Here is a 26707-nt window from a genome sequence, read left to right as displayed (position 1 = left end):
CCTTATCATTGCTAAAAAAAAATGGCCGCCAGCCAGCTGATAAAGCAAAACGCTCACAGTGTGCACGATAAGTGATAGTTTAGCTCAGCGGCAGTTAGCATGCTAAAAGCTAATCACGGCTTCCAGCCAGGCTGACAGAAAATTAGCCCACCTGCAACGTCAACCACCTCGAGAGGGAAGCGAGATCATAAGGAAACATTCTTCCAGTTATTCTTTTACAACTAGCTAAAACGAAAAGCCTAGCATCGAAGGAGAATAGACTTCTATTAATAGCAATAATTTTCAAGACGTCATAGAATAAATATATGTCTGTGAGTTATATTATCTGTCTACATGTGTTGCTCCAACTTTTGTGTTCAAATATCAATTCCTTAAAAACGGTGACCGCTAACCGTTAGCATGCTCATAGTACTTTCCATTCCATGAGCGGTAAATGTGAGGCAAATTCACACAAGGCACCTGGCTGCCGACACATATTTGTGCGCGTCACTCAAGGGCGTCGTCGAGTGGAGAGCTCCAAATTGCCGGCGATCTAATTACGGATGTTTCGCTTGCCGTGAGTCACGCGGGCAAGGCCGCCTCGGGCCCGTGGCTGCGCGTAATGGCCTGTGAAAGCGGCGCAAGGGCACGTAGCCTTTATCTCCTATGCATGCACTTGCCGTCAAGAGAAAAACAAAACAGAGCTCTCGGTTTGAGTGGACACACTTGAAAGGTTTATGTGATGGTAATGTTCTTGTTTATGAGATGAAATGCGCCGGAATCAATCGGGCTGGGAGATACGATTGGTGCCGTTCCGAAGCCTCTGAGCAAACAGCGGCGAAAGGCCAAAACAGGAAGCCAAGAATTTCCCCACATAGCTGCGTTAGCATTAGTTTTGTGGACTCTGTGATTGTTTTAAATGCACGAGCTGTAATTCTCTTTGTTTAATATTTACTTTGATAGTAAATGCTTATAGTTTCTTTTATGATGGATTATTTAATTGTCAATGGCTTATTATGAAGTAGCATTATTGTGCTTTATTTGGAAAAAAATGGAGGAATAAACATTTTCAGGAAAAGGTTTTTCTAAAAAACAAAAAATGTGGGGGGAATGTATTTTATTTTGAAAAAAAGATTTTCAATTTTTTTAATTGCCCTATTCTTTCCAAAAATATACATTATGACCATTTTAAAAAACTCATTATTAGCGGATTATGGTTTATATACATTTTAGTAAACATGAATCTGTGTGAATCAAACCAAATAGTTGTGCAGTTTTATTTTCTCAACTTTAGTCTTATAGTACACGATATTCGATTTTCTTTTACAGCGTGGCCCGAATCCTACTTCTTTTCCAAACCGAACAATCTGGCATTTTGCCGAGAAAGTTTACACTCCTGCTTGCCTTCCAGACGCAGACTTGTTGCTTCTCCGCAGCCGGATGACGGAAGCGGCGGCAGGAAGCCCCCAGACAAGCAATAATTTAACTTTAATCTGAGCTCTGCAGGTGGACGGCGAACAAGTGAGCAGATTTACTCCCCTAAATCTAATGTTATCACACGCACATTCACCAACACGCACACAAACACAAAGAGGGATCGCCGAGAGACGTTACAAGCGGAATTACACCCGTTGCCAAAGAGGTCACCCTTGATAAGGAGCGAATTGCTCGGAAATTGTGTTTACGCGCTGGGAGCGAGTCGCAGATGGGAATCGATGGCCAAATGTAAGAAAAAAAAAAAGATGGCGGAATGGCAGATTTCACTCACACAAAATGATGAATTGAAGTCACAATATACAAACCGAGGAGATACTTCAGATTCACTTACTCGCTGTCAAAAAAATGTTTACAAATTTGTTGTTTTTAAAATAGGAATTCATTCTTGGAAGATGCTGATTGAACAGCTATAGGAATCTTACGAGAGCGCAACTCAGATGGACTTTTATCAGATGACATGAAGCAGTCAAATCGGAAAACCCGTTAAAAAAAAAAATCCAGACGGAAGAGATTTGGCACGCCGCTAACGAGCAGATCCGTGGAGTTAATATTTCCGTAGCTCTATCCAATATGAGTGTATCCTCTTTTGATTAAAACTTTCCCCTAATGGATGTTTTGATTTTGCCGTTTCTTCGGGGAGAACCGAGCGGCTGGCAGCGGAGCAATCATGCGTCTGCCTTTCCCCGAAGAGATTTTCAGCTCCTTTGAGCTCATTGTTTTTCATTTTCCGGGGCCGCGACTTGGCTTCACTCGGCGTGCGCTCTCATCAGCATAACGCTCGAATTTCCCAGCGGAGGCCTGGAAAGCGGGGATCATTTATTTGTTTTTCGCACTCCTTCCGATAAATGCTAGCTGCTAATAAGGCACCGTTAGCTTTGACAATGCTACGCTAAAAAAACACAGTTGGGTACCAACCAGATCAGTAATCATCATCTATCAGAAATAAATAATAACATTTGATCCAAAAGATGGATTTTATAGTATCCACTCATTTGATTTCCAATAAATCATCTTGAAATTTCCTTTTCTGAAAACTAGCGTGACTTAACAGACACGTTAGCGGCGCTAGCTAAGGGAGGCACGGCTCTTTGCCCTTCACTAATGTCCGACCGCCAGTCAACAGCTGTTGAAACGCTTTCTCAATTACAATGCAACGCGCTTCAGCGTCACGTCGGACGAGATGAACGATTGGCGTAATTTGCGTCTTGGGCCGAGGCATCCATCACGCTCAGGGAGGGAACGTCGCCTTCGCCAAGAGGAACATTGAAGTGAACACTTTAGTGCACACCTTGCTTGTAAATCCACTCAGTGGACACTTCATTACACGGCGACAAGCTTGCGTGTGGCGACGTTTCGTGGACGCGGATGGATCGCTCGATCAGTCGGTTAGCCAAAATATGATGTGGTCAGTTCGCTGGTCGCCAAGTTAGCAAGTTTTAGTGAAGTGAGCGGTTCTAAAGTTGTATGGTTTCTTCATTCAGTCGCTTTGTTTCGTTCATCAATGTGCCAAAAGTTCAGCCAGCCAAATTCTCGCCGTCGAGTCTTTACAATCTTCGACCGCGGAGGATTTGCTGTATAATGTGGAACCAATTTTTTTTCCAAACAAATAGCTTCAGGAAATGCTCTGTTGTGAACCGCCGCAACATTTCGCATGCGGCTCGATCGTTCAAGAACTTATCGCTTCATTTGCTGCGCCTCCTATTTGCCGATCTACAACCCCGAGGTTGATTCTCTTTCTTGCCTTTTCAGGCGTTTCTCATTCCTGAGCAAGCATTCAACACCTCCGCATTCATTAGCCCGGCCCAACTTGAATTTGTCACCTGTGTTTTGCGGGTTCCCTCGCGCCTCTTCTCCAGGGAAATCAACCTGACTGAGCCACGAACATACCGTTCGACAGGTCGTGTCATCCCAGGCGTGAAAACGCTCAGTCAGGTGAGCACAAGGACGACATAACAAAGGGAGGTTTTTTTTTCTTAACACGGGAGCGTTACGTAAGAATATGCGGGGAATGCAGAGCATTACTTTGAGTCGTCTTAAATCCCACGGCAGTCAGCTTTACGGGCGCTCCGTCGAGAGGATTACTTCACAAAATGTCAGACTTACTTTCCTCCGAAGCGCTGATGATCACGTTGCAGCTCAGCCGCTCAAGAAAAAAAAAAAGTCCAAGTGTACTTTAAAAGCGGTGAAGTCGCAACAGTTGTTGAAAGTCTCACGACCAAACTTAACATGATTAAACCAAACTGTTTGCTCGTGTCGTTTGTTCGTTCGTTCGTCCCAACCTCTACTTCCCCATGAACTAATTTCAACATCACGGCAATAACAAACAAACAGAGACTGGTGGTGTGTATTTACTCAAACGCAGATGGGGGCAGGCATCCATTTGAGATTTTCTGGAGAGATTCAGCCCAGCTCGGCGGTGCGACAGAGAGCGCAACGGAGGGCACAAGCCATCATTTTCATCACTCCGCCGACGCACTTTTTTATCGACGCTGTGTATATGCTAATAAACAAAGAGTTACGGCGCAGTAAAAAAAACTGGCGGGTAAACAAGCAACCCGGGCAAAAATACGGCGCGAGTCAACCTTGAGGAGAGGCGCTGGTGCAGCGCGGCCGTTAACAGTCGTGACATTAATTAACACGACGCCGCCAATCATGTCGCCCATCTGTTTTGATCGCGCACGCCGTCGGGGGGGGAGACTCGCTCGCTCGTGCGACAAAGATGCTCAAATTTTGATGACGCCTGCTCTTAGCACGGAAGCCGGCAAAGTGCAAGTTCCTGCTGGGTAACAAACTGACAAACATTTGGTTCTTTTTCAAATTCATGCAACTCGTCATTAAATATTTTCCTTCTTCATCCGGCGGCTGCAAGTGCCTCGCATCGTAATTGCCGGCGACCCTCGTGGGCCGTGACGCGATTGGCCGCTCGGTGGCCCCCGCGGGCGTCCTTTGGGCAAGGTCCCGACAGGTTACCGCAACTACGGACGTGGTGGGAATATTCACAAGCGACGCCGGCGGCCTTCCATTGATTTGTCCGCGATGGCTCAGGACGAATGGTCGCCTCAAACGACCATGAGTCTGGCTTCAAAGTCGTCGTTATCAATCTGACTCTCGTTTAACGTGTAAACGCGTGACCAAGGGCATACACAGAAGAGTATAAACAAAACAAAAAAAAGAAAGGACAGTGCACAAAAAGCCTTGGGGAGAGTCTCGGCCAGCTCACATTTAAAATTGGAGCTTCTATAAAAGAAATATATATATGTAATGACAAAGACTCACCAGTTGATGGCGACGTATCCTTGGTCACTTTGTCAGTAAGCCGGTTGGGTAGTCAGTAATTAAGCAGGAATGCCTGCTTCCAGGCATTAATTGGCGATGGATTTTTGATCAATCCGGTGAGTGATTGGTTTGACAAACCTTTGAGCCTCGGCAGAGGTCTCTACACTCCGTCTCGCTCGCTCTTTCCGTCTGTCCCTCTCGAGTGCTCTCGTATTGTTTACAACCACATTAACTGGATTTCTTCTTTCCCCGAATTTGGCAAAATTGACGATGAACAACAAGGAACATTAATCGTCTCGGCTTTGGACTTTAATTAGCGCCTAATTATTTTCCAACTGTTCTTTGAGCCGGGTCGATTAGCCGGCGCGCTAGGAATCCTCAAACGGCCATTTTCGCTCATTTGCTTTTTTACGAGGCAACCGCCGACCACGTTAAATGTTCAACGTGGTTGGCTGGCCTTGTTGTTCATATCACTTCTGACAAGCGGGACGCCTCTTTGTGTTTGCATTGTCACATGCTGTGTTTGGGAGTAGCAACAGGAATTGGAAAACGCTAGCTGGGACTATTTTGTTTTACAAACTATACGTACGACCACAAGGACTCATCTGGGTTATGCAAATAGCTTTGAGCACCTCGTGTTATGCTAGTCCTAAACGCTGATCGTGCGCTCGTCTGTCTACGTACTTGTTTGTGTCGGCGCAGTTTTCGACCAGATGGCTGTCGGTGATCATGATGATGACGACGCTGATGATGATGATGATGAAGATGATGATGAGCAGCAGCAGCAGCGTGTCAGTGTCACTGGGATTCAAGTGTCTGCATTATGGATGGAAAAAGCAGTTTAAAAATACACTGAAGCCTTTTTCAATTATTCACGCTTTTCTCATCAAGGCTTTTTGATGGCAGCAAGTCAACAAAATTAGCCTTTTACGGGGGGGGGGGGGTTCTGTCTGTGTCATGCAGATGAAAACAACAAACCAAGCCGGCATGTAATGTCACAATCCGGCAAAATTCTGAATGGTTTGCTCAAAGACCCATTTAATGAAATAGGCACCTCGCAAACCCCCAAAAGATTTCATTTAATTCATTAATTGATTTTAATAGGTGAATTTAACACCTGATTGGTGGACGGCCTCAGAGACTAAAACGATTTGTACACAAGCAATTAAAAAGTCCATTTTATAGAATATGTTGCCTTTAAACCACGAATGTGTCTTAATAAGGGAAGTTTGTGTGTTGCATTTAAAATGACTTACTGCCATTAAGGATTTAGATGACTTTGTAAAAAAAAGGAAAAAGGAAGCAAGTCTGCCTACTGTAGCTTGCTCTTAAAACGCCACATTGGCAAATGTGTCCATACTGCCACCTCGTGGTAGCCTGCGCAACTACAAATTGTTCAGGAGTCACGTGCTGGGTGGGGAGTGGTTAGCATGTCTGCTTCACAGTCAAGAAGCACTGCGTTTGATTCCCCCCGCCCCATAAAAATGAATTAGTTGTATTCAACACCCTAACTCATTAAATTTTGGTGAACGTGTCCTGTAATTGATTGAGAAAATGGATTGATGTGTCATTGCAACAAAGTAGCTTTACACAATATTGACTACTCTCACTAAAATTCAGCTCCATCTCATGAGAAAGACTTTTATTAGCCCTTCCTATTAACATTATTCAAGTGTATTATTAACATGGCTATTAGCCTGGCTCACCTCTCCTTCTACGTGAGAATCATGTGAAAATGTGAGTCAGTATTTGTGTAAAGTAATTGAACCCATTAACGGGTGACAAAATGCGAGCTAATTACCGTAATGAGCTTTGTAGGAATTTAATTAGTACCACCCCCCTGCGGGGATTGCTGTAGATTATTAACATTATTCTCTGCTGTATTGAGAACTTTCTTCACGTCACTTTTGTTTTGTTGAAATAAAAATTCGCTCTTAGATTGTAACATGGAGGTCAACCTTGATGGTTTTCACGGCGGAGTGGAGCTCACTATTGCTCTGCTTCGCGGAGCTTTGCCTCGGCAAATGGAGCGTGGTGCATGCCGTCATTGTGGAGGACAAGTTGCCCTGCTGCTTATTGGAAGAAAGGAGCTTACAGAAGAGGATTTACACCTGTGATGTGCTGCTGCATGCTATAGTAAATCCCATTTTGACATTTGACATGAACAAAAAAAAAAGACGGGATTATCAACTGTACTGAAATGTTTCAAAGCGAGTTTGATGTACGTTTAATTATTAGAGAGAGAGATATAAAATCAACCATGGTTGAGATTCTCATTGAAAGATTGGAAATGTGAGGATTTATAAGGCAAACAAAACAGGGTCATTGGTGGCATGAAGTAGATTGTATTCACCATCTATGTGCTTTTTTAACAAACTTGTCTGCTACAAAAAAAAGAGTTTTCTGACAGTGGGCGCAATGTAAACATGATTGTAGGCAATGTGGAGGGAGAAAAAGAAAAAGATAAATTATATTGACTATACATTATACTTAATAATCATAAATAGATAAAGTGATAATGGCAACACAGCAAGTTATCCTAACTTACTATTGTATTACTATAAATTGCAATATTGACGCTTAAAAAAAAAAGTCAATATCGAAATTGACTGTGCCTCCGCGGCCGCCGTAGTTGTTCTCAAACTTCCGTTTCCGCCTACGTACCCGTGCTAGCTTGCTACTTTGCTAATTTTCTCATTTCTTACGCGATGGCTGAGTATTCCCGTGTTAAATCGACCAAATTGGTTCTGAAGGGACAAAATAAGTAAGTCAAGAAATCGCTGGTGAAGAATAGAGCGAGCTGGCTCAAAGTTACGAATTCGAAATGGCTTTAGCGATTTGTGCTAATTGCTAACAGGGTTAAAGTTGAAGCCAGTAGGATAAACAATATTTATTTAGCATGTTTTACATGTCACTGGAAATCCTCTGAACATTCAGTGAGCATGCCAAACAGTGATAAACGTGCTAAAACGTGACCGTGATGACAAATTGAATTTGATGCATTCAGCATTGATAATTAGGGATGCACGATTAAAATCGACTTAGTCTTGGTTAATTTTTAGGACGGCTATGATTTTTTTTCTTGTTTTGTGATAAACAATTCCAATTTTTTTTCCACAGGAAAAAGAAGAAGGACAAAAGTAAGAAGCGAAAGGCAGAAGATGACGAATCCAAACCAGATGTTGTCGGTCTGTGCGAGTTCTGCTTGTTTGTTATTCTTCCTCAGTACTGATGTGTCGCATGCAATCGTATTTTAATAACTGGAAATTCCCTGTCAACAGGCAATTGGTGGGCCGTCCGCCGTTTTGGCGACATCGTGGGTACGGTGGCCATCGAGATGCATAACAATTCGTACATCCATGCGTTGGACACGGGGCTTTTCACGGTCGGCGCACCGCACCCAGGTGAGACAGCAGTTTTGGTTAAGTCGACGCACAAACTGATTCGGAGATAGAGCCTCATTTAGTGCTGCTGTTTAGGTTAGTAACAGGGCACCAACAAGCCAAGAAAAATTCATGTTTATGGGTTTCGTTTCAGAGGACGAAGGACCGGACCCCCCTGAACAGTTCACTGCGGTCAAACTCTCCGATAACAGGTGCCGCAAATCTCGCAAAGCTACTCTGACGGATGATAAACGAAATCCTCATTCTTTGTCGTTGGCTGGTTCAAGGATAGCCTTGAAGTCGGGCTACGGGAAGTACCTGGGCCTCAACGCGGACAACCTGGTGGTGGGCCGAGCCGATGCCATCGGATCCCGGGAACAGTGGGAGCCCGTTTTTCAAGAGGTAGCTAACAACAACAAACTGGCTAAGTGTAGCTTAGCCTTGCGAGAGCTGCCGTCAACATAATACGGTTTCGTTTCCTTTTGGATCAGGGTAGGACGGCGCTCCTGGCGGCCAACAGCTGCTTCATCGCATACAGCGAGAGCGGCGACATCGAGGCCACCAGCAAGACGGCGGGCGACGGCGAGATGCTGAAAGTGAGGCGCGATCATTGTCCTTCCATCGCAACCCTCACGACAATGTAACGAGCGTCTGCGCGATTGCAGATCCGTTCGTCCGCGGAGCGAGACGCGAAACCGAAAGATGACATCGCCGACGAGGACAGAGGCAACGTCAAGTCCTGCGAGCTCAGTTACGTGTAAGTACAGTGGACATTCACTAAGTGTGTTTTTATAGTTTGGTTTTACAAGCGCTGTTTCAGGTCCAACTGTATCCCGGTCCAAATTCCTCTTTTACTTGCTGGTCAGCTGACTCGACACGGCCTGTTAATTTGCGTCTGACTAAGACTTGGATTCACTGCTGTGCATGTCAGCACCTTTCTCCTTCTGCTCATTACTTTGCTTCACTGTTAAGTCCACACAAACACTTTGCAGACTACAACTAAGGATACATTTCATTCCAAGCTGATAGCATTTCATTATACCAGAGAGTCATCAAATAAATCCTCTGTGGTTTTGTATTAAATGCTGTAAATAGTGTGTCGTCATTTGTTTGTTATGATGGAAAATGGGCAACTTTCAAAATTTTTGCAATGATTTATTTATTTTTTTTACATGAAAATCTGATTTGACAGGAAGAAGTTTCAAAGTTTCCAGGACCGTCGCCTGCGGCTGAACGAGGAGGAGCCGGCCTTATTGAAGAAAGCCAGAGTAGACGGGAAGTTTCACGAGGCTTTGCTCGACAGGTACCACCCAAACAAACACAAACGTCGCTTCATTCACTTGTATTTGTGATGCGTGTCATGATAATGGCATATTTTTATCATTACAGGAGGAGCAAAATGAAAGCGGATCGATACTGCAAGTGAACTGTTTTATTGTCTTGTTGTTTTTTTCCCCAATAAATGTTTCCATTTGTGTATCGTTCATAATTTAGAAACATTAAAAAGTATCTACTGCAAATATATCTCTTTTAGAGGAATGGCTTTTTCATAGATCACATTTTGATCAAAGGTGTGTGCGTGTGTGTACAGGTCTAAATATTCATTTCAATTTTAAATTCAGATTATTTTAATAGCCTAGAAAACTTGTTTCATGCTTGGTTTACTAACTGTATGTAGAGGGAGATGTAAGTTTTAATTAATACCTATCTATCTATCTATACCTATCTGCTCCTGTAGCCAAAACAATTTAGGATTTTGGTCACCGCTATTTAAACAAATGATAACGATTAACCAGTGTGGGAGTGTTTTAGTCACATGTCGCAACCGAAAACAAAGCAACTTCACCAAACACTTCCGCATGGAAGAAACCATTGAAGGTTTTTTTTTTTTATAATATCTACTCTATTTTACTCAAAAATACCAGTTGAATTCATAAACTAATAGATTTCAACATGTATGTATTCCTGTCAAAACAAAATACAACCGCCTTTCCCCGTCACTTTGAGTAACAAAATCATTAATTAACATTTATAGACTTCCGAGTTTCCCCCCGCCCCACGATGGAACATAAGTCGGCTTCGTCTGACAAGGAAAACAGTAGCAGTCCTCTCGAGTCATTTCAAAACATTTTGTATTGTGCAAAATGGCCCGCTATCTTTTGGTGATTTTAGCTGCTTTAAGCGCAGTTACGTCGTCACAGTTTGTACCGCCGGTAAGTTACATTGTCTCATTGAGGGCGTGTGAAGAAACCGTGTCAAATGATCTTGTCATTCCGCGTATGTATTTAATTGCAGTATACAGAAGACTGTCGAACGGGAATGTATCCGCCGAGTGGGCCCACGTAAGTCAAATTAGCGTGCTAATGTTTTTGTCTTGCTTGTGTTTTGTGGTTGGGCCATGGTGCGTTCAAGTCCACCTCGTTGTGCACAGTTTCAAATTTGCTCTTATTTTTATGCAAACTAGAAATGGAAAATGTAATGAAAATGGGATTTACAATCGAGTGTATAAACAATTTAGAGTATTCTAAGGCTACCAGAAGTTAATGTTTTACTATTGAGTCAACACAAAATGATTTGAAGAGAGAGAGCAAAAGAAATTACGTGCAACTGTTAATTTCAGACTGCGCCTGAGGGCATTTTGGACATCTTTAATTTAATTTAGCAATGTCACTTGGATTCTAAAAAAAAAAAAAAAAAAATCTATAGCAGAAAAATCATTTGATGTCAAAGTACAATAATGAATTATTTATTGTGAATTATTCAAATATTAAAAACTGATGTTAAATCCCAATTGAAATGTAGGTTTCGAGGCGCTGTGAGCTGGTACACTGTGGACCTGGACTTGCCGCCAAAGGACAGATGGACAGCTGTGATCACCGACAAAAAGGCGGAGGTGTATATTTTCATCATTATTATTATCGTTAGTATTATTGTTGTTATTTTTGTCTGTCTCACATTTCTTATTGTGATGCAAGTTGGTGAGCATGATTCAGGCCGTGCGAGACTTGGCCAACGCTTTTGTTCCCGGCGGGAAGCTCATCGAGCTGGTGGACCTCACTCTGGTGAGTCACTTATCTTTTTTTTTTTAATGATTTCTTTTATCATATGAATCCGTTTTTGTATCGCACTGCAGCCTATAGTTGCCAACACGCTCCCGTACCCGTTTGGTGACGAAATGAAAGGAATAGCAGCCGCGTCGGGAGTTCCTCTCGGTAAGCGCTCACTCCCGGGTCACTTTATTAGGTACACTTAATAGGCCAATTGTTTATTTCTGCCATTTCTTTGTAATTATTAATTTTTTGTAGGCGAGGTGGTCCTGTTTAACATCTTTTACGAGGTGTTTACCGTTTGCACCTCAGTGGTTGCGGAGGACGCAAAAGGTCAGTCAGCTCCTAAATCAAACTTTTTTTTTAGTCCTGCGATGGACAAATTATATTTACAAAAATCTATAAATCAAATTAATTTTTGTGTTTATAGGAAACCTCTTGCATGGTCGCAACCTGGATTTTGGTTTGTTTATGGGGTAAGAGCGCTGCTGCCATTTTACATTTTTTTGGGGGGGTGGCGACATTTCGATGGAGTAATGGATGTGTGCGTGTGTGTGTGTGTCAGATGGGACGTGAAGAACAAGTCTTGGGTCATGAGTGAGCAGCTCAAATCTATCGTAATCAACGTGGACTTCAAGAGGAACAACTGCACCGTTTTCAAATCAACCAACTTTGCCGGTTACGTGGGCATGCTGACTGGCATCAAGCCTGTAAATTCATCTACACGCCGACTTTTGATATCAACTATCAATCTGATCATATGTCGTCTCCTTTCTTAGAAAACGTTCACCCTCACCATGAATGAACGCTTTAGTCTGGATGGAGGATATATCGGTCAGTCGCTTTTCTCGTAGGAGTCTAATATTTTCCGGAGAATTTGTTTTCATTTCGCACGATTTTGACACGAACGCTTCGTTCTCGAGTCGAGTAGGCATCCTGGAGTGGATCCTTGGAAAGCGAGACGGTTTCTGGATGAGCTTCCTTACTCGTTCCGTACTGGAAAACGCAACCAGGTATTTTAAGGTTTTTTTCATCTGGACGAATTAAATTTCTTAAGCTAGTTTTACTTCGCAATTTTGTAGACACGTCTATCATCAGTCGATCTAGACAAAGTCAAAACACAAACTAGTTTGAAGTGAAATTTTAGGACTATTTTAGCCATTTTCAAAGATGACTGTCGTGTTATTTCCTCTGATTGCGATGTAGCTACGAGCAGGCCAAGTTTGAGCTGGCTCAGACGAAGCTTCTGGCTCCCGCCTACTTCATCCTGGGAGGAAACAGCACGGGGCAAGGTTGCATCATCACCAGATCCAGACTCACAAGTCTGGACATCCTTGAGTAAGAGTCACGCCATCTTTTAGAAATGACTTGCTTGCATTTGTTTGACTTTTGATATTTTATATATATTTTTGAGGGGAAAATTACAACTTAATTCTTGACAAATGCTACTTTATTTATGGCAGATTTGCACTTTTTTGTATTATTTACATTTTCCTCCTGAAAATGTCCAACTTAACTCTTGAAGACAAGCCCCCTTATACGTGTTAAATAATGACTTGAAGCGGCCCGATGTTAATTTGTATTTAGTGTCGAAACCTAGAAATGTATTTACTGTAGCCCTGCTTGGGCTATCGTCGAAAGAAAGAACTGCGACTTCACAGCAAACTTAGTAACATCAACGGGAAGTGAGAATCGCGTCAAATTGGGGAAGTTTTCGGACGCACAAGCATTAATGCTAAAGTTATTTCACAATTCCTTACCCAACAATTGAAGACAGAAAATAAGTTTAATTAGTGACATCAACGGGAAGTGAGGATCGCGTCAAATTGGGGAAGTTGCTGAGGTGTTTTCGGACGCACTAGCGCTAATGCTAACGATGCTAATTCAATGCTATTTCACAATTCCTTACCCAACATTGGAAGTCAGAAAGTAAATTTAACAAAAAGGTGACTTACCAGCTGTGGAAGAAGTTCTGGAAACGTCCTCGTTGAAGTCTGTGTCCTTCGGTGTTTGAAATGTCCGCTTCTCTTGGAATTGAGAAAAATGATCAACTTTTCCTCGCACATCAGTGTACATAACAGCTAGTCGTCTTGATATTGTTTTATATTATTCAAAAACGTATTAAAAAGAGAAGAAAACACCTTACTTATCAATACGACGTACGTCTGGCGTCGTTTCGTTCCAATCGATTTCGCGCCGCTTGTGATGACGTAGGACGCCAAGTGGTCTATTACGGAGGGGACTTTAAAATTATTTTTGAACAACTTTATTTGTTCGGTGGAGATGAACAAAAACTTGAACTTGTGTTGTTGCTCTTAAAACAATTGATTGCGCAACGAATGACAGCACGAATCGCATGACCGACGGAGCGTTTGTCAACTGATTGACTAAAAAAAATCCACCCCCAGTGTGTCATGCTTTTTTTCTTTTTTCTGTGCCTCGCTTTGCTTTTTAGGATCGATCTAAAGCTGGGCCGCTGGTTCGTTTTGGAAACCAACTACGACCACTGGAAGGAGCCGCTGTTCCTGGACGACCGCCGGACACCCGCCGTCAAGTGCATGAACCAAACGTCGCAAGCTGTGAGGAAAACGACGTTTCTTGCCTTATTTGTGGGAAATAGCGACTTTTCACTTCCAAATTTGGACGTCATTTTACGTTACAAAAATAATGTTGACCTTTTTATTTTCCCCTTTACCAAATTTTAAGTAAGATTTTCCTCATTAGGTTTAAACTACAAATTTAAAGACATAGCAGACTTTTTTAAACTGACTTTTCCTCAATACAATTGCCCTTCTTTTTTTTCCCCCTTGTACATTGCAATAGTTACAAGTCTTGTGACTTTGTTTTGACAGAACGTGTCCCTGAAGACGCTGTACGATGTCCTGTCCACTAAGCCCGTACTCAACAAGGTGAGTGGTGACATCATAGAATTTTGATCGTGTCTCAAATTTGCCATTCTGATTTTTTGTTCTCGACACCCGGCAGTTGACGACATACACCACGCTGATGCAAGCGTCGTCGGGCACGCTGGAGTCGTACATTCGCGACTGCCCCAGCCCCTGCATGCCCTGGTGAACCAACCCACCAGCGACTACGAGGGAAAAAATAACGTCAGCCTTTATTAAAACACCCAACATTTTATTTAAAACGTAACAGTCCTGACATGGAAAGTCCATTTACAGAACAACACAAACAGAAAGCCAATTAGGCATTTGAACTTGTCAGCAGTGTTGACTTGTAACCCAACCCTCCCCACACCCGACACACAAACTTCATTGATTCACTAAAATCAAAATGACCAACTCATGTGTGTGCAGTACAGCTTATAGAACTACAGTATTTGTTAAAGTATCATTAAAATTAATGAATTGAAGATGGTGCGAAACCTACATGAGTGCAGCGGAAGATGGGGGACATCACGACTTATTCAAAAGATCCTGAAAAACGCCAAAAACAAGAAAAATTACAATTCTGTACTTTTCACTACACCTCATATGAAAATCTAACCTGGTTCCTTCAGGTGGGTCATCATTCCCCACCAGCACCGGTTCCGCATCGGCAATGATTTCCATGCGTAGGTCGTTTGTCCGCTGCTCGTCCACGATCCTCCTCTGCAGCTCCTCCTGTCGGTCAAGCCGTCCGTCAAACGGCTCCGTTTGCATTTGTCACCTTTTGCCGCTTTTACCTGGCTGGTGACGGGCAGCTGCAAAGGAAGCTCGTCCACCCGCACAAAGTCGTCCTCGTCCGACGTCCTCTGGCTGCTGTTGCCGGAGACGGTTTCCTGCAGAACAATGACCAGAGTTAGTCCAGTTAATTGATGTCTGCTGTCGTGAGATGTTTCCACGAAGCATTTCTTCGTACTTACGTCGACATTGATCATGACGGGGGATTCGGTGTCGGGGGTGCCGGTGGCGTTTGAGTCTTTCAGGGCCGTGTGGACTTGAGAGCTTCTGATGCTTTCCCCGGCTGCAGCGGCGGCGCCGACTGCATCCTCCTCTTCATCGCAGTTGTGACTTACCGCCTCAGCGGGTTCTTCTTCAGTCGAAGCGAAATCTGCCAGCTCGCTGCACTCTGTTAGGTGGGAGAAAGGATGCAAACTGAAAGATGCGCTAATGGGCGCGTGACGAATATAAACGTCCGAGGCAGCTTCGTTGTGAAATATTACAACACGTGTTGCGATAGAATGGATTATCCAGTGTTTACACAACAGCAATACGTTCAGTTTCAAAAGGACACCATTTTTTGTCAACAACATTAAAAAAAAAAAAGTCTTAAATTACTTCAAAATCATTACATGTTACCAGGAATGATGTATTACAAGAAGTAGAAGAATAAATGCCAACTAGTGGGGAAGAAAGAAGTTTACGGCGGCACACCCACCGTTGGCGTTGGCTGGTTTCAAGTCAGTTTCTTTGGTTTCATCCTGCGTAAAGATGCAAGCGCAGGTTACACACAGCCTGATATGGTGTCGACAAAATGTTGGAAAGCCACCTCTGGCTCAGGCGAGCCCTCTGGCGCGGCCTGCAGGGACGTCTCCACGTCGGCGGGCGCGGCCTGCAGGGACGTCTCCACGTCGGCGGGCGCGGCCTCAAACTCCTCAGGCTCTTGCTCGTCGTCGTCGGCGTCGTTCTCATCCTCGCCGCTGCCGTAGTTGTTCAGGGCTTGGCTCTCGGCTATTGAAAGACCTCCGCAAGACATTGCAGAGTTAACAGCTGACAAGGACTGGAGAGATCATTTTAAACTTCATTTTCACCCAAACATTGTCTGACCATGATGGGACAGTAACCTTCCTGCTACCAAAAGTGTTGGAATATTTCAGCCGGTTTCCACTCACAGATGGATAGCGGCATCGTATGCCCATCGGCCTCGTCATCTTCGTCATTGCAGTTTTTGGTATCATCAGGGGGAGAAGGAGGGGGAGGAGGGAGAACCTCTTGCTCGCTGTCATCTTTATCCTACGATGGAGAAAGTTCAAAGTGGCGCTCGGTTGGGTGGGAAAGTGACGTCGTGTGACTGTCACAAACCGATTCGCAGACCTTGTCTTCATCGGAAGAGGCTGACGCGTTAACCTGGAGCGCTGTGCTTTCCTGATTCGGGGAATCAGTTTGCTCAGCTTGTTCCGTCTGTGGCCTGCTTTCCGTGGAGACGGCGGCAATGCCGCTGTCCAAGTCCTGCATGAGTCGGAAAAAGGCCAGTTCGTTGAAGAGGATGTCCGAGACCTCCACCAGGAGGTCCTCGCCGCAGTCCTTCAGGGTTTGGCCCAGGAAGCGACTGAGGGAATGCTAGAGAAAGGACAGGAAAAAAAGAAAAAAAACAAACATTAAACACGACAGTTCTGCCCTGTTCGTCACGGCAACAAATTGAAAGCGCGTTACCTGCAGGATGCCGCCGAGCTGCCGGTGGAAGAAGCGCACAAACTCCTTGCTCTCGTCCTTCTGCCGCGTGAGCTCCAGGACCTTGCGGCGCAGGATCGTCACCAGCCGCAGCGTCCACACCTCGTGCATGTTGTCCTACGCAAGGAGCCACCGGCTCTTCACGAGTGCACCTTTGACATTCAGCTTGCAAAGTCTGCCGGTGCTACCTTAAGGAAGGGAATGACCGCGCTCATGATGTCCTTGATTTGACGATTGAGCTTGGTGGTGTCGATCTGAGGCGCGTGCACGTCACCAGAGGCACCTTCTGCTCACAAACGGGAGCAGAAACATTTTCAAGAGCAACTCTAAAGATCAACGATGATGGCGTCGGAGGCCGTGCGTACCGTCCGTGGCTTCGGCAGCAGCGGCGGAGGCTTCAACATTGGAGAGGTCCGAGTCGGCTTTCTGCTTCATGCGCTCGTACTGGCGCATCCTGGCCAAAGCTTTGTCCAAGTGGATGACCGTGTTGCCTGTGCGGTCAAACCCGAACATTGTTTTGCTTGTTCGGTCGGCCATTGCGGGCGGGCGGGAGGGCGTACCCAGATCGTCCTTGGAAAACGGATCCAGGTTGGTCGAAGACAAGGTGCTGTCATTCCCCACCGACTCCATGTCGTCTCGCTTCCTCGAGGTCTTCTCCGCCACTTCCTAAATATACAGAATCGACTCATGTTGAAGCCATCGCCCAGCACAAAATAAAGCGAGGCGGCAAGAGAAGGAGACTTTTACCGCGTCGCTGATGGTGGAGCTCTCGCTGGGCGTCAGTTCAGACTGAGAGCCGCCGGTGGCCCAAGACGCTGCACCCAGGGGGGACATCTCCTGGGAGGCGCTTTTCTCTGCCAGGTGCCTGCTCACTAAGTCCTGCAGGAGCCAGCCAAACCAATAGATTCCCCCTTACATGACTCGCTTACGGGTAGGTGTGCTCACCTGCAGGGAATAGAGCGCCCTCTGCCGCAGGTAGTCCGTGTTGAGCAACTGCAGCTCGTGAAAGAGCTCAATGAGGAAGTGAGGCCGCGACTCGTTGTGGGATATCAGCGTGGCCACCTCAGAGTAGATGGTCTCCCTCAGCGCCTCGAACAAGGAGAGGTCGCTGCTGGCGTCTGCCGGGACAGCGGGAAGATTTTTGTCTCAGAGCTCCGGTCGCTAACACCGGCGAAGACAGTGCGGGTCGGTCGCGTGTGGGCCGTGCGTATGCGTGGGTGAGGTGGGGCTGGTGTGGTGGTGGGCAAGCAAAAAAAAAAAGTCATGCGTGGCGACTTTACCTGCAGCTTCTGTGCATGCAATTCTGTTAGAGAGGAAGGGTGTTCTCCAAGCATAGGCTGTCAGTAGGATAAATGAACACAATGAAAGGCGAACGTGACAAATGCACAAAGAACGTCTTCAAAAGAAACGCAAGCCGTGAAAAGAGTCGTGGCCAAACAAGCAAGCGAAAGCAGAGGGGCCGACAAGCGCTTTTTTTTGTCGTACCAGAGGAGATGTCGTTTGGTCTGTTGCCCGGCGTCTTTTTGCTGTTCAGTTTCTCCTGCGTGAGTTTGTCCAACAGATGCTGGTCCTTGCGACGAGCCGACGCTGCCCTCTCTTGGTCCAAGTCGGCTGTGCTGCTCAGGCTGTCGCTCTCCAGACCTGGAGTGGTGGGAAGCAAAGGAAGAGCGGCACAATGTTTGCTGGATGTTTTTGCGGACCATCCCTCACAAAATGATTGAAACATTGTACCTCCATTGTTCTTGTGGGCTCCTTTGCCGCGCCTGCGCCGGCTTTTGCTGCGGGAGGCCAGGTTGGCCTGGGCCGAGGCCTTGCGTCCGCTTTTAAAGGTCTTGGTGACGGTGGTGGGATCGGCGCGGTCGTCGGGCAAGCTGCTGAAACTCGCCTCCGACTCCCGCTCGCACTCGGTCCAGGGGCTGTGGCGCCACTGCTGCGGCGGCGGTGGCGGCGGGGAGAAAAAGAGAGAAGAGAAGGAAGTGGCCCGTTCTCCTGTTGGAGGCGGCTGATATGGCACGGCATTGTTTGGGACGGGGTGGTTGTTGTTGTTGTTGCTCCAGCCCGTGGCTCTAAAAGGAAGTTAGGTGACGCAATGAAGAGCGCGGAATGAACCGCAACGCGGCCGTACCAGAATCGGCGAGCCCTACCGTCTGTCGGGAGTCGCGTTAAGAGGCGAGCGCTGGAGCGGAGGAGGGAAACTCATGTACTCTGTTTTGATGGAGGTGTTGGGGTCCACGTGCTGCTTCTGCTGGTTGGGACTCGCGTGGGTGGCGGCCCTTGCCGCACCTTGAGGGAAGTCGCTCATGGGGGCGGGGAAGAGAGAAAACGGGCCAAATCCTGGAAAAAGAAAATTGGGAAATTGAATACCAAATCGAAGACAATTTACCGGTCTCACTTCCATTTTCCATTTGCAAATGAAACGTATTTTTGTCTTTCAAAATAAAAATGACGTGCGCTAACCTGCGGCCGACGGGGAAGCCTGCTGTCGTATTTGATGTGGCTGCTGCAGGAGCTCGTTCAGCACCTGCTTCAGTCTGGAGGAGTGCGGACGGGCAACGTGTGAAGCCACGCTCCGTGGTGACGGACAATTTCTCATTACCTTTGCACATTGGTTTGCTGCCAGGCCAGCTGCGTGTAGCACTGGTTGAGCTGGTGCAGGAGCAGGTGGACCTGCGGCGACGCGGGGTTGTTGGGCAACGCGCCGTACGAGCCCGTCATCAAGCTCTGCAGCATGTACGACAGCATCTTGGGAAGACACATTGCGTTGCAATTTCTTCAACGTTTCGCGCGTGACCCGAGGTGAGCGGCAACCTGCTGGTCCTGCAGCAGCGTCTGACACATGTTGGTGCTGAAGTCCAGCTGCCTCTGCAGCTGGCCGATCTGCTCCTGCCAATTGGAGGAGCCCTCGGTCGCCGAGAGCGCAGAGGCCCAGCAGAGGTTCTCCTGACGTCTGGCGCTCGCAGGCTGGCTCGCGGATTGGTCGGAGCCTCTGGGTGGCGGCGCTGGCTGTTGCTGCTTGGACCCGCAGGAAAAGGATGCCGAAGGCTTCGGGTTACTGTCGAAGGAGAGCAACAGAAGTTGAACCTTTACGCTACGACGCAGAGAAAAAGAAAATATCGTGATAGACTCTGGACTGACCATTCTTGGTTCTTCATCTTGGTGTAGATGGGTTGGATCATGCCGCCGCCGCCGCCGCCGCTAGGGAAGACACGGCCGTCGTCGACAGAGCAGCTCTCGGAGCTGTCCTCTTCCTCGCCGCTGTGCTCGGAGCCAAAGTCGCCGTCCTCGTCTTGGTCCAGGTTGCAGGGAGTGGAGCCCCAGGTGGCCATCGTTCTGACAACGCCAACACCGGCAAACAAATCTGAGCTCTTTTCATGGAGTTCCATTTCTTGACGTCTGCGATGGGCTCGATACCTTTCATCGCGGCTTTCGGCGAGCTGGGAGGGACCCGCCTGCTCCTCGGTCCCGCAGGGGGAGTCGGCGAGGCCGCGGCGCCTCTGATGCTCGGCCATCAGGGACTCCAGTTGCTTGCGCCGCTGCCGCAGGTCCTCCCGCGCCACCTGGTGGCGACGCATCTCTGACCAGAGCTGCTGGCGACGCAACAAGAAGGGCAACTCGGCTTGAAAGGTTCTTTCCACCTGGAGCGGGTTTTGTGCCTGTTGCTACCTCATTGTCGGGGACTGAAGCGGCAGCAGCTTCGGGAGCGGTGGGATTGAGCACGGCCGGGCTGCTTCTGGCCGCCGCCGCCGAGGAGGAGGAAGGCTGCGCGACGGCCGGCGTGGAAGCTGCGGCCGGGATCTTCCAAACTAAACTCTGCTCGCTCACTTGGCTGGACAGTGATGACTGGAAAAACAAACAAGACGCCATATTCTGAAATGTGATCATGTCTGTCAGCAATAACACTACATTTGAGGAAAGGTACCTGCAAGTCTGGACACGTCAACTGGAGGTCCTGGATCTTGTCCTGGATCTCGCCGAGCATCTGCCGCTCCTTGTGGAGCTGCTTGAGCGCCTGCTTCTGTTGACGGAGCTTCTCTTTGTAGATCTTCTCCCTGTTGTTGAGTCACGTCAAGAGAGGCAAGTAAGAAAAGCGGAGGTGTGCGGGGGATGACTTTGACCAATTGACATACCTGGCCTTGCTGTAGAAAGCCACGTCTGATCCACAGGGATCCTGTTGGGGTCCGGCAACTGGTGGGCCCCCCGCACTCACTCTCGTGTTATTCTGCTGTTGGTGCAAACTTTCCTCCTCATTGGCCGTGGTGGCGTCTGTGTCGTCGCTCTGGACGCAAGAGACTAACACTGTCAAAATACAAAGACATTTTTGTGAAAGTGGACATTGTTAATATTACCACCTGGACCATGGCGACAAGGTCCTGGAGCTGGCGTAGCTTCTGCTTGGCTTTCTGCTGATGAAGCCCCTGGGAGAAGCCCGCCTCGCTGGCCAGGCTGCTGCCTGACCTGGAGCCAGAGGTTCCTTCGGGGTGGGCGCCGGCGCCGTCGCCTTCATTATTGAGACCGTCCTCATCCTTCACCCAATTGTAGGCCGTGTCACGGTTGTACTGGCACTCTGCAGGGGTGGAGGAGCCAAAACCGGGTCAAATACAGTGTGAAAAGTGGCTCAAGTGTGTGCATGTGTGTACCAATGGCTGAGGGGATATTAAAGCTGCGAAGGTTGCCCGCCGAGCGGTTGTTGATCTCCGTGTCGCGATTGTTTGCGCCGGTGCTGCTTGAGACGGCGCAGCGGTTGGCGACGCTGTTCAAGTCGCCCCAGTTGCCACTGCGCTGCGAGTTCCTAAGCGCACCAGGCAAGGGTTGAAATTTCACACGCGTGTGACATTCGAGTCGGGTGACTACAAAAGCATCCCTCCCGTGAGACACAAAGCCACGACGGATCTGCGCGCACCTGATGTTGGCGGGGGGCTGGCGATTGTCTTGCTCATAGTCAAACATGGCCTCCAGCATGGAGCCGTCCTCCGTCTCCTCTTCGTCTTCCTCGTCCTCCTTGACATTTTCGTTCACCGCGTCCACCATCATGTCTGACGTCTGCTGAAAGTACTGCACTAATTCCCGAAGCTCGTTAAGGCGCTTGTGGACCTCTTTCAGCTTCCTATTTGTGGGCAAGATGAAAGACCAAAAAAAAATCTAATTTAACTAAAGGTCAAATGGAAGGCAAATATGGAATGGCTTTGCAACAAGTGACCAAGCATTTGATGACAAATATTTTATTTGAATAAATCATTTGGCTTTCGTGTAGTTTTGGGGGGAAAAAAACCCTACTAACTGTGTTTTTGTGGTTACCTGAGTTTGTCTGTGGAGTTGGCAGCGTCTGCGTGTTGCGGGAGCAAGGGTTGAAAGGAAGCGGCTGCCGCGACTGCATTTGAGCAATCTGACGAGCCGCCTGTGCTCAAACTGCGCCGCGTTGACAACGCTCCACCTGAAAAAGAAAAAAATGTGCATAGCTAAAGCGGCTTAAATCACCTGAAATGCTCATTTCTTACAATAGTTGTTGTTGAGCGTCTGGTCTCTGAGGGAGTGCAGTTCGTGTAAGATCTTGTCCATGGTTTCCTTTTTGTCTTGGAGCTCCTGGAGCTTGGTGAGTTTGGCGCTGGCGGCCGTCGCCCCGCCGTCAAGGCCACCGTGGGGCCCGGAGGCCGAGTGGAGTACAGGCCTGTGCTCAGGGGGGCCAAAGGCCGGGGGGCCCCGGGACCAGCTGACTTCTCTGGAGAGGGAGAGGCTCTCTGCCTGACGTCGGTTGTCCGGCACCGACTTGCTCTGTGGTGGGACAATATGAACAATTCCATTTCAAACACGCAAAGACTCCCAAGTCAGCCAAGGCACGAGTCGTCGCGTGCACGCGCGCACGCACGCACGCTTATGACCTGACGTACCTGAGAGTCTTGCAGTTGGTTGTGGAAGCGCTGGATCAAATCGTTGAGCTCGTCGTTGAGCTCCGATGTGATGCTCAGCCCCGACACGCTGCCTGTGGTTTCTGTAACCACTCAAAGACACGACAACAAAAATCCAACATTCTGCCATATGTAGAGGCGGGCCGCTAGGGGGCGCTATTGCAGTGAAAATAACAATCCTGCTTGTGGTCCGAGTCTCACCTGCCGCATCCTCGATGACTGTGAGCGCCCGCTCGGCACTGTGCTGCATGGCCAGCAGAGCCTCCTGGCGGCCTTGCAGGGCCCTGAGCTGATCCTGCTGCTCCAGCATCTTCTTCAGCAGCTCGTGCTGCTTGCGAAAGTTCTCCAGTTCTTCCTTCAGGTCTCGCATGGACGGGTCGGCCCATTCGCCCTGCAACGACGTTCGTATTTCCCAACAAATCCGACACACCAACCCTGAGGAGTATTTGCGAGGAGGCGTACTGGTGCGTTCGAAGCATCTGAAGACCTCACGTCGACGTTGAGTGAGGCGCTCTCCCCCAAGGAGCCGGAGCCCACAGCAGAATCCTGCGTCCTACCGTCCTCCTCCTCGTTCTCCCGAGCCTGTGGCATCAGCAGAGGCGACGCTTGCCCAGGTTCTCCACAGACGAAAAGCTACTTGGCCAAACAAAGCAGAAGACCCACCAGCATTTTCTGCAGGAAGCGCAGGTAGGACTTCTCCTGCTCCTTGAGGTGCTCGATGAGATGAGAGAGGCGCTCCACGTTGGCCGGCACATCGTTCCTCTCCACCAGGTCGTCGCGCATGGAGCTGGCCTTACAAATGTACTCGCGGATCTGCATCAGCTTGCTTACCAGCTGCACGACAACATTTCGGGGGGAATGGTGTTAGAAAGGTAAAAGAGTGAGACGGAGCGAAAACCTTGGTGGCCAGAGCGGGTCGCAGTCACGAGGAGAAGAACGAACTGCAGCAGGCAACCAGAGTGGCGTATTTATAAACTGCCCTAAATACAGTCCTGCCTCACTTTCATCCTACTTTCTTCTCTCAGTCGTGATGCTTAATCATATTCTCAAATACACATGATCACGAGGGCTGTAAATTCAAATGTATTGATTCGATTTTAAAAAATGCTTTCATTTCTATCCCTTCACATAAATACAGGAATTTACTTCCAATTGAAAAAATAACCAAAAATGCTGATGCGGCGAAACAAGTCATACCAAGCTGCTGACAACTTCTCCTTCCTCGCCGTCCGAGCGTGCTGCCGTCGCTGCCGATCTATCAGCGCTGCCACGCAGTGGCCTCGTTGCCGTTTCCTTGGGGGTAGCCCCGGAGCTGAAGTCATCCCTCGCTGCTGGACTCTGCTTGCTGGTTACCTTGACGACGGCGGCGGCGGGAGTGGAAGGAGCAGAGGTGGCGGGTAGGAGCAGCTCCTTGCTCTTGTTGGTGTTGACGTGCAGCGGGACCAAGTTGTAAGGTTTCTTATTCTCCGCCATTAGCTGCCGCTGGTTGTTGGCGGCTGTCGCGCGGCCCTGGGAGTCGCTACCGATGCTCTGTGATGAAGAATTTTGAAGAAGTTAAAAGTCATCACCTGCATTGCAACGACATGAATGTAATCATGTTCACCTCATCCAAGTCAGAGAAATTGATCCTCTGGTGGATCTTGTCCAGCTCCGCCTGGTCCGGGACGGAGCGTTGGCTGGTGTATTTGACGTGCACGGTCTTGCGGCGCACGCCCCACAGGGTGGAATTGGGCGAAATGTCGTTGGTTAGGCGGCTTTCTGCCACCAAGGAAGCTGACAGCTTTCTTTTATTTTTCTCTGATGAGCGGTTTGGCTTCTTCTGCTGTGTCCCACTCCAGTCCTGAAATGTCACGAGCAATCATCGATATTAACAACAACAAATGTCTGCAAGGTACACAAATGTGTACAATTGTGCTTCTGATGTGTCAAATGTAGTTTTTACTTATTTAGTGTGGGTTTACCATGTTGTTGAGTCGGTCCTCCAAGCTAGCGTTGGTGACGCTCCAGTTGTGCAGCTCGTCCGCGCTGTCATCCAAAGGAGCGCCTCCGGTTGCCATGTTACCACCCACTTAGCTGAAAACAACAACAAAAATGCTCAAGAATGACATTGATTAAGTTTGGTTTGGCTCCAACCACCTTCAGTGTTTAACTGCCACCCCCCTCGACGTTTTCACACGGGCCGAGCTACATGACTCGCTTTCTCCAAGTTGACCCGCTTGCAGTTAGGCAGGCGTTAAAACGGCTCTGAAAGGCGTCACTTGAGCGTCATAAAAGGGAACGCGAGAAAGAGCCAACCTACACGCTGTCAAAGCGAACCGCCACGAACGATGAAAGGCCGAAAAACTACTGCTGGAAATGCGGACATGTTATCTCGCGGGAGGGGGTGCGCAACTTTGAAGTGGTTCCGAGCCCCGGGAATCACCATGGCAACGTCCCCACGACCCTCGTTATGTAGCTTCTGAGTCGTCGAGCATCGGTCTCACCTCACGAAAACAAAGTTTGTGCTAAGTAATATTATAATAAATGGCTGTAAAGGCTAATGGCGTCACTTGTGTGCGAATGAAATGTGTGTGAGGGTGGTTACCTGGCTAATGCTACTGTTAGCATCTTGCCATTAGGCAACGCCAACTATCTCCCAAAACTATAATCCAGGTAAACTAAAGCCACCTGACCAAGTACGGTACAAATAATCCAAAATAGCAAACGAATTCGCACTGTTTTCGGGTACTTAGCGTGTGAGTAAACTGTTAGCTAACTCGTTTGATCAAAGTGAATTCATATAATAATTACCGTAGCTTTAGAAGTTGTGCTTCGTTGGATCCATGGGGAAAATGCCTATGCTGTCAATCACGTGTTTTTTCCGCTTCTACGGAGTTTGCTTGGTGTAAATAAACCAATTGTTTGGGATGTCTTGCTGAACCACACTGTCCGAAAAGCAATATGTCGTCATCAAAGTGCGACAAGGATGGCGCGACTAGTTTTAAAGGCACAGTGCCGCCTCGGGGAAAATGTAACGCCAAACCGACGATGGCTAATTTGACCATTTTCAGCATTTTACCTCATCTTGTTGCCACGTTAACCGAGCTCTCTACACTCATGGACTTATTTGAGTGTATAAGTCCGTGGATGTATTGCAGTTTTATGCGACGTCACAAAACTGCGACAAAAGAAATGTCGCAAAACCCTTAAAGGTACAGTACAAACGAGTAACCCAAAGGAATCGTCGAAGAAATTTCAATAAATTTGTCATGTGTCTTTACAAAGACTTCTCAAAATGGAGAAAATGTAGTTTTTTAGAAAGTATTTGAATGAAAATGACTTTTCCCTAATTTGTTAATAATTCTGGCTAAATTTGTTTTTTTCATTGAGTTTTTCCTGCATATTATTATGATAACAAAATATAGTATTTCTTCTCGAACATTCTTTTTGTACAATAATCAACCTATCTATAGTTTGAGTTTGATTTTAAATCCATTTAAATAAACGTACTATTTTTAATGCTACTTGTATTGTGTTACTTGCTCTGTATGTTATTTGCACATACAAATAAGCACTGCTAATCCAAAACAAATCCTATAAGCATACGCATTACCTTTACATTTCACTGATAAGCAAAAAGTGCACCAACATGTAAATTGTTTCTGATGTAGTTTGTTCAGAATTTACATGGGAAAAGCCAAATCAGCAGTTTTGGCGGCAGTTTGCCAATGCTGCACATCAATAAGCCGCATAGCCAATTAGCCTTGGTGGAGCAATTAGCAACCTCTATTAGCATATCAGCATCGATAAGGAAGGAATGGTGTGATCTTAACAAAGTGGAACGTGATACAGTCGCAGTGTTTCATCACCTGTCATTACATCACTCATGACCTTCAAGAGCTGGCTCAAATTCGATCAGAAGCACTGAGCAACTGACTATGTAGATAAAAGAATTGGTGAGTTTTTGAGTCTGGGAAAGCCCTCAAAATATCCATTAACTGTACTTGGCCTGCGAAGCAATTATAGAAGGGCCTTTGCAACCTTAATAAGACCATATCTACCAAATCTGCAAACCACAGCACTTATTCTCCACTCTCCAAAGTGTGTGTGTTTGTGCGTGTGTGTTGCCTAAATGCTGGTGAGGTACTTTCACAAAGTTTCAGGGACGCACGGATCGATGTCGGCTTTAAATAGGGACACAAATACCTGCAGGGAGCATTAATCTCAATACTTTGGATGCTGTCTAAGAG

General features: G+C 47.1%; 3 protein-coding genes and 2 long non-coding RNA genes across 6 annotated transcripts; 4 read left to right on the top strand and 1 right to left on the bottom strand.

Moving 5' to 3' along the window:
• The first annotated feature begins 3053 nt into the window (after nt 1-3053).
• Nucleotides 3054-6087, top strand: LOC119123517. Its single transcript, XR_005098094.1, has 2 exons — nt 3054-3408; nt 5455-6087. It is a non-coding gene; the product is annotated as an uncharacterized LOC119123517 (long non-coding RNA).
• Nucleotides 6088-7384: 1297 nt separating this feature from the next.
• Nucleotides 7385-9659, top strand: frg1 (FSHD region gene 1). Its single transcript, XM_037250785.1, has 9 exons — nt 7385-7516; nt 7873-7940; nt 8034-8156; nt 8290-8347; nt 8423-8537; nt 8627-8731; nt 8801-8892; nt 9328-9438; nt 9525-9659. Exons 1-9 carry the CDS (start codon nt 7461-7463, stop codon nt 9559-9561), a joined length of 765 nt encoding a protein of 254 aa, XP_037106680.1. The 5' UTR covers nt 7385-7460; the 3' UTR covers nt 9562-9659.
• Nucleotides 9660-10188: 529 nt separating this feature from the next.
• Nucleotides 10189-14571, top strand: asah1b (N-acylsphingosine amidohydrolase (acid ceramidase) 1b). Its single transcript, XM_037250775.1, has 14 exons — nt 10189-10348; nt 10431-10477; nt 10938-11028; nt 11111-11197; nt 11269-11347; nt 11441-11515; nt 11613-11658; nt 11748-11892; nt 11962-12016; nt 12114-12195; nt 12389-12520; nt 13638-13761; nt 14035-14091; nt 14168-14571. Exons 1-14 carry the CDS (start codon nt 10280-10282, stop codon nt 14255-14257), a joined length of 1179 nt encoding a protein of 392 aa, XP_037106670.1. The 5' UTR covers nt 10189-10279; the 3' UTR covers nt 14258-14571.
• On the bottom strand, nt 14304-25435 carry pcm1 (pericentriolar material 1). Of its 2 annotated transcripts, none has more exons than XM_037250774.1 (39): nt 25269-25435; nt 24440-24551; nt 24082-24318; nt 23676-24008; nt 23142-23312; nt 22941-23060; nt 22680-22869; nt 22461-22570; nt 22071-22344; nt 21871-22006; nt 21476-21679; nt 21213-21364; nt 20922-21139; nt 20703-20851; nt 20495-20624; nt 20239-20415; nt 19987-20162; nt 19711-19905; nt 19384-19627; nt 19172-19317; nt 19033-19106; nt 18720-18909; nt 18307-18641; nt 18061-18216; nt 17856-17912; nt 17521-17693; nt 17323-17454; nt 17136-17241; nt 16941-17066; nt 16764-16864; nt 16558-16692; nt 16207-16464; nt 16017-16137; nt 15671-15867; nt 15563-15623; nt 15048-15253; nt 14868-14963; nt 14690-14805; nt 14304-14619 (listed from the first exon to the last, which is right to left on the bottom strand). In XM_037250774.1, the coding sequence occupies exons 2-39, from the start codon at nt 24533-24535 to the stop codon at nt 14610-14612; spliced, it is 6108 nt and encodes a 2035-aa protein (XP_037106669.1). In that variant the 5' UTR covers nt 24536-24551; nt 25269-25435; the 3' UTR covers nt 14304-14609. The 2 variants fall into 2 exon arrangements, with proteins under 2 accessions (XP_037106669.1, XP_037106668.1); XM_037250773.1 differs by having other exon boundaries at nt 15563-15602; nt 15635-15867; nt 16764-16861.
• Nucleotides 23765-25397, top strand: LOC119122508. The gene is made up of 2 exons (XR_005097902.1): nt 23765-23875; nt 23955-25397. It is a non-coding gene; the product is annotated as an uncharacterized LOC119122508 (long non-coding RNA).
• Nucleotides 25436-26707: the final 1272 nt, after the last annotated feature.

The sequence above is a fragment of the Syngnathus acus genome, chromosome 1 (assembly GCF_901709675.1).
Source record: "Syngnathus acus chromosome 1, fSynAcu1.2, whole genome shotgun sequence".
Lineage (NCBI taxonomy): Eukaryota > Metazoa > Chordata > Actinopteri > Syngnathiformes > Syngnathidae > Syngnathus > Syngnathus acus.
This window is presented reverse-complemented; position numbering and strand designations above follow the sequence as displayed.